The sequence below is a fragment of the Phyllobates terribilis genome, unplaced genomic scaffold (assembly GCF_046119375.1).
Source record: "Phyllobates terribilis strain yellow unplaced genomic scaffold, ASM4611937v1 Scaffold_3187__1_contigs__length_87007, whole genome shotgun sequence".
NCBI lineage: Eukaryota > Metazoa > Chordata > Amphibia > Anura > Dendrobatidae > Phyllobates > Phyllobates terribilis.
In genome coordinates this window covers 21,633-28,219 of record NW_027365941.1, presented here as the reverse complement: position 1 = coordinate 28,219, position 6,587 = coordinate 21,633, and the positions used below count along the sequence as shown (strand labels likewise).

The window sequence follows — 6,587 nt, the reverse complement described above, 5'->3', positions numbered from 1 at the left end:
CCGGTGAGAAAGTTCGCCGGAATAGAAGGTTTGAATGCCAAAGGGACTCTGAGACCACCTCTGACCAAGCCTTTGCCGGAGGCAGAAGAACCGAAACACCGTCAGCGCGGGCAAGCACAGACCCCGGCTGGTCTAAGCCAGTGGGGGCCATCGAGGGTGGGTCATCTGAATTCGGCGTTAATGAAGACGCCAGGTGGATGCTGGTTGAAGATGGGCGGGAGGGAAAAGAGGAAGAGATTAAGCAAACAGGGGTGGGTTCCGGCACGGGAGAAGAGGGTTGGGGAATAGAGGGGGGGAGGATGGGTTAGGGATCTGAGAGGGAGAAGGAGGGGGAGAGGTTTTGGGATGGTGGACGGACTCCATACCACCACCACCAGGCCACCAGAGAAAAGATTTCAGGACTGAGGGAGGGGTGGAAGGCGGCGCGCGTGGGGTGCGTTCTTTTTCATCATCCCTAGAAGGTGGTTAGTTGGTGTTTTCACATGTAACCATGAAACAACTTCCAAATTAAACGTGATTTTAATGTACACTCAATATGTGGGAAAAGGGAGCATTTAGAAATACATTGATGTTTTTATTTCTAATTTGTGCCTTTGTTGGGAGGCATGCGGCCTTTCATTGCTATTCTTCAAATAAATTTTTTTTATTTTCGGATAGGTTATGAGCTTTAAAATTTATTCACGGTAAAGATTAGTATGTGTTTATATCTATTAATATGGCCATAGGCTAAGCTGATAGATAATCACCCATCCCGACACGGGTTCCAATATAATTCGTCGAATAGTATTGATTCAGATATTAATCTTAAAAAATGATTGGCCTTGTTGAAGCGTCCACATATTTTAAGAGTTTATCCAAGTTTAAAGATTAGTATGTGTTTTTATCTATTAATTTTTTTTTTGCTAGAAATAACATAATAGCTTCAATAATAGTTTTGACCTTTTGTTATGTAAATAGAATTGTTTTGGAAAATATAATATTATCACAGTCGAAAGCAAGAAAAGGAAGCTGAGTTCTATTTTTGAAGAGTCGAAACCTACTATCACTTTGAGCTGATTACATTATTTCTGAAGGTTTTTAGTATAAGAATTTTGATTCTCAAAATATATGTAAAGATAGACATAAAATCCGCCAAGGCAAATCGGTGAATTATGGGGAGCATTTTTTTACTCTCAAGAGTTGAAAGGAGGGGAAAAGACGACTAAAAGGATTTACAATCGGTTAGTGATTTTAGTGTCATTTTAGAAGCCGATGCGGTTTTACGTTAAGTTCGAAAAACAAGTTAGGGGAGTGCAGAGTGCACGCTTGTTGAGCTAACGAGCATCGATCGCAAATACGAAGCAGGGGTAAAGGGGTCGAGGGGCGGAGCCCCTTGCGGGGTCCAAGGGGCAGGCATATTCGGTTAATTAACTGAATTGACAGATTTTCTCGAAAAATGTATGATCCAGAGTCTTTAATTAACCGAATTAACATATTTAACCGACGCAATTGTCGTAACCGCCATAACCGCGGTAACTGTTTCGGTTTGCTATCTCTATAAATAGAGGTCTTCGGTCTCACTTACAACATTACGAAACTTATGCATTTTCTCTACTTTCAAGATTTATTCTCTAGTGCCTGATATAGATTGACCTTTTGTGTAACCCGAGCATTCTATAAGATCGAAATACTTCGTTCAGAAAGTGAATTAACATGATTCGTGCAAGTAGTCCAAGATTATCACACCTTCGAAACTAACACAATCTCCTATACAACTTGAAATAAATGTACGAACAACATTTGCAAGCCAAATTATGAATTCCGTATACATATTATAAAGCTCAAAGCTTCAGTCCAACTTTACAATTGCTAGTCTTGATACTAATGAAACTACTACTAGCACTCAAGCTATCAACAACCAAATCACACTTAACCTTCACCTTGACCTTCATCAATTTCAACGCCCCTAGCTTGACCGCCACAGGGGCGTTAACTTTTAGGTCGAGTGGCACGTTTCCTGACTGTTGTTGCTGTTGAATAGCCCCCATGAGGGCATTTCCGTATTGATTTTGCCCCGTTAAGGCAACATTAAGCACCGTTCGGTTATGGTGTCCTTGGTAAAACTCGGGAATGGTGCCTTTGCACAACTCTGTGTTAGTGTACCATACACTCAGCTCACCCCCTTTCTCGTAGTAGATTCCGATGTTGTCGTTAGGGTTGGTGGCCGTGATCTTTACTAGGAACCTCGCGTAGAGGCTGAGGTCGAAGTTGAGTCGGAGATCGGTTATTTGAAGCTTGTCCACCGAGTAGGTCGGAGCCTTGGGCTTGAAGATGATGTAGAGGGTGACACCCGCGATTATGATTGCCACGATGAGGGTGAACAACAAGCAAAGTGTGCAGCAAATGCATCTTCATATACAAAAATAAATGAAAATGTAAGCTTTTTATGTTGAAAGGTACAGCGATTTTTGGATTAACTTGAGACTTGCTTCATGCAAAAAAATTATATAATGCATTCTACCCAAAAAAACTATATAATGTATGTATCGGTATATGTTAATATTGATTCTGATCAGAAGCTACTATACTAAATAAGATCTATTTTTTCTAGGGACTTAATGTCATGTAATACGGATGCATCATGCATGGAAATATATATATGCAAATATAACTTTAGTTTTAGCCTTAACTTCTACACACCACTTCCTTAATTAGGAAATGAAACGATGAGTTTGGGAACAAAAAAATAGACAAATATCAATAATATTCTTAATATACTTGATCAGGGAACATATAGGGCCCTTGACCCAAGAGTTAGACAAGCACTTGGCCCAAGAGAACATATAGGCCCAATACCATACAAAATTAGCATTCGGATTCTCACTTTTAATAATATATAGTTAACTTTCGGGTCTATTCTAACAATTCTTCATCAGTCCTACTTAAATGTCTATAAAACCTAAAACATCAAAGATATATAAAGTTGATCAAGTTGGAAAGCGTACAACAGTTGATTTAGCTAAGTTTAAATAGAATATATGTGATGATTAACAAAATATTACCTGCACCAAGAATTACGACTGCGCTTTGGTGGGCGAAGTGGAATATAGGGTGGTGGTGGTGGAGTTCTAGCTGATGAAACAAACGGTGCCGGCGGTGGCCCTCCTAACTCCGGCAGCTTTCTGCTCGTTGCCCTACCAACTGGAGACTTTGGGGGTTGCGGTGGTGCCGTTGGCAGTCCATTTGCTGGCGGAGGAGGCGGTGGTGGTAGTGGTGGAGGCGCTCTTGGAGGAGGAGGAGGAGGCGCCCTTGGCGGTGGAGCCTCCACGTCTGCCACCGGATGGACTTTGGGACTCTCCGGCATGGATGTAATTAATTAATTTAGTGATAATGATTGATCTCCAATCAAAGTAAAACTAGCTTTGATGTGAGTGAAAGAAACACCACACAATGAAATTTCTCACAACATATACGTCTTTATAATGTTTACGTCTTATGAATCGATTTAAATATTAAATTGGTTGCGTTGTTACTTGTTAGGTCTAAGTTTTGACTTTTGTTACAAAAAAACACTCAATTGGTTGCATTTAGTTATTTTTATATGGCGACTTACGTCGGGTTTTGGAGGATAAATTGTCGTGAGTCATTTGTAAGGACTCAAGAGTAGGTAGTGTGTTCACCTATATAACATGTATCAAGTTAGCTCAACTAAACTACATAGTAATCATTATCATTTGATTTGCCCCTTACCGGTGCAGTTGGTTCGAATCAAACTGTCATCCGCTGAAATTATTCATGTGCATTGTTATTTATCAAGAGGGAGTTTAATGTAAAACCGAACAAATCACACATATATAACGTAAGATCAGTTAAATCAAACAGAAAACAGACGAACATCGACATGAAAAGTCAAAGTCTTTTATGCACATAAGATCGATTTAACCGAAACTTCACAGCAAACTAATACATAGTTTTTCAAAACCAATTATTGAACTTAATCTAGGTTCGGTTCAGTTCAACTTAGTGCTCGTTTCGTATCCATATCTTAAATCAGGTATAGATATATGGAAATGACTCATAACCATACCTGATGTTTGATACATCAGTATATGTATATCAAGCTACTTGATATCCTAATATACTTATTTTATCAATATCTCCTTCTAACGGAACCCTTTTCTTCTTATTGATGAATATCATGTAAGAATAACCGATATCTATATTATATCAAATGCAGATATAAGATATCAATCTCATACTCATACCTAATATGATATCCATACTCATACGGGCCCTTTAACACCGAATATGATGAACCACCATATGCCATGCTACAAGTGATAGGTTCTATAATTTCCATGTTTTCTGCGACTAGTTGTATGCACACGAGGGAATTTTTACCAAATAACAGCAACAAATCGATGGATGGTATAGGAAATCCATCAAAAAACTGAAGACCATGTAGTCTACAACAACATTACATAGCAAACACATAGGAACAAACTTATATGAATCACTACATTTCGAGCCAGTTGATAACAAGAAGAAAGGAATAGTTATCAAATCCAACATGTATTATTAGTCATGAAGTAACAAAATAATAATAATAATAATTCTCAAGAAACGAGCAAGAGAAGAGCAAAAAGGGTAGATAATCTGTTTAAATGGTTCTAAAAGATTTGGAACTAGCATACAAAATCAACCAATTTAGCCATGCAGAAAATGAACAAAACAGTTTCGTCTCATCCGCAGAGCACATCAGCTGAGGAGGGATCTTGTCAGATGTTGACGCGCTAACGACAATGCTTGGGATATAGTCTACACATCGAAAGAAAACGGTTTCTCTTTAAATTTCGACAGTTCAATATTATAATCATGTTGATTACTGTGATACATTATACTATCTCCATTTATCAAAGATTGTCATTTTAGATATTTGCACAAGAATTAAGGTATTTAATAATTACCCTATATTATTCTTAATTTTTTTCTAAAATTTATAACTCACCTCATTTCTAACCAATGAACCATCATAATTTGTATGGAAAGAGTAAAAATTTCCAATTTTCAATTACAAATATCGTGATTTGCTACCTAAATATCTAAAATGACAACCTTTTCCAAAAAAAATGAGAGGCTAAAATGACATTCTTTAATAAACGAAGGAAATAGCTGCTTGTCCAGAAATAAATCAGCAATCTATTGTATTAAACAAAAATAATTTGGAGCTTTCTGATTGGCTCTGTTATTCTCTTTCATCTCCGCTTATATGTCGACATTTCATTTGCTCCACTATTCTCTCCTCTTCTCATTGTTTTTACTAATGTTTAAACTAGTTATTTTCCTAATCCCAAAAAAATCTTGATCTTAACCGAAAACTAATTAATACAATATACTATAGATTCTTTATAAAAATTATTTCTCTTAAGTGATCAAATCATACCAAATCTTCCACCTTTTTGAACATATAGCTTATGATACAAAAGATTTAATCCAATAAATTAATAATTCAAATGACTCTTCTCTACACTTCAGTTATTTTTTATTTTGCAGGTATATTTCTTATGCATTTAAGTAATATATGGCAGTTAGTTTGATAAACATATACCTGCTCTGACAAGGCTGCTGAAGAATCAATATCACTTCTAGCTACTTTCCCAGCAATAACATTTCCATCTGTTTCGAGTACCATCCTGCACAAAACCGTTACCTTAAAACACATAAAAAATATAAAAAAAAGATGAATTAGAACCAATTGAAAGCCAACACATACCCTCCATCAACAATCTCGTCGAGGCAAAGAAGAATGAGATCCAAGTTTTCAAGTGCCTCGTACTTATCCACCTTCTCCCTGAACAAAAACATGTTATCAATTAATTATATTACATTTTCAGGTAGTTAAAAATAGGTTAATATAATTATGTCCTAAGTAGTGTACCTTAATAGAAAGTTAACTGAATCAACAAAACCATGAAGAACAGCATCCAAAACCAGCTCGTTTTCGTCATCTCCACCAGTCACGAAAAAGTGGAGGTCTTGGATGAACTTGTACACAACAATGTAGTTGTCAAACATAGTTATCTCCGCTGTCACACAATTTCAGGCATCAGGAGATCAGAAAAATTAAGATTTATATAATGAATACAGATTGTATTATAAGTACCTTCACTCCTAGCATTAGTCTTTTGGGTTTTGCTAAATACGGATTTTTCATACGCGAGCTTCGAGCTGTTTGTGGGCCAATCATCTGAGTAATACTTGACAGCGATTCGTTTGCCCTCTGAATCTAGAAGAAGAATGTTTTTAATCGAAGGGCATGAATCCTGCGTAGCAAAGTGATAGTAGTAATAAGAATAGCCATACGCGAAAGATATAAAGAAATGAAGAACCATTTCAGTAATACAATGTTTAAGATTATCATCACTCTGAGATAATAATTATGAGCTCATTCTACACGACATATGTAGATCTCAGGTAGTGCTACAGTTTTAGATCTTCGAATTGATTGCATTACAAAATATATGTAAAAAATTCAGTGACAATATATTCGGACAGAAGCCCCTTAAGGAGGATGAACATTTGGAATAGAGATTAGAGGATGTAAGCAA

The 6,587-nt window shown here is 36.9% G+C and overlaps 2 protein-coding genes across 2 annotated transcripts; both read right to left on the bottom strand.

The window, feature by feature from the left end:
• Positions 1-1,820: 1,820 nt before the first annotated feature.
• LOC141247560 (uncharacterized) lies at positions 1,821-3,343 on the bottom strand. Its single transcript, XM_073669237.1, has 3 exons — positions 3,042-3,343; positions 2,903-2,938; positions 1,821-2,388 (listed from the first exon to the last, which is right to left on the bottom strand). Exons 1-3 carry the CDS (start codon positions 3,341-3,343, stop codon positions 1,821-1,823), a joined length of 906 nt encoding a protein of 301 aa, XP_073525338.1.
• A 1,394-nt stretch (positions 3,344-4,737) lies between these two features.
• LOC141247559 (uncharacterized) lies at positions 4,738-6,371 on the bottom strand. Its single transcript, XM_073669236.1, has 5 exons — positions 6,143-6,371; positions 5,918-6,065; positions 5,753-5,830; positions 5,588-5,672; positions 4,738-4,797 (listed from the first exon to the last, which is right to left on the bottom strand). The coding sequence occupies exons 1-5, from the start codon at positions 6,369-6,371 to the stop codon at positions 4,738-4,740; spliced, it is 600 nt and encodes a 199-aa protein (XP_073525337.1).
• Positions 6,372-6,587: the final 216 nt, after the last annotated feature.

Excerpts from the sequence above, each read along its gene's own strand:
- LOC141247560 (XM_073669237.1), bottom strand. The coding sequence starts at position 3,343 with ATGCCGGAGAGTCCCAAAGTCCATCCGGTGGCAGACGTGGAGGCTCCA. Across the intron at positions 2,939-3,041 it reads AGTCGTAATTCTTGGTGCAG|GTTTTATAGACATTTAAGTA; the intron begins GTAATATTTTGT and ends TTGATGTTTTAG. Across the intron at positions 2,389-2,902 it reads AGTAGGACTGATGAAGAATT|ATGCATTTGCTGCACACTTT; the intron begins GTTAGAATAGAC and ends TTGTATATGAAG.
- LOC141247559 (XM_073669236.1), bottom strand. The coding sequence starts at position 6,371 with ATGGTTCTTCATTTCTTTATATCTTTCGCGTATGGCTATTCTTATTAC. Across the intron at positions 5,673-5,752 it reads GACGAGATTGTTGATGGAGG|GATGGTACTCGAAACAGATG; the intron begins GTATGTGTTGGC and ends GGTTTTGTGCAG. Across the intron at positions 4,798-5,587 it reads CAGCAGCCTTGTCAGAGCAG|ACTATATCCCAAGCATTGTC; the intron begins GTATATGTTTAT and ends TTCGATGTGTAG.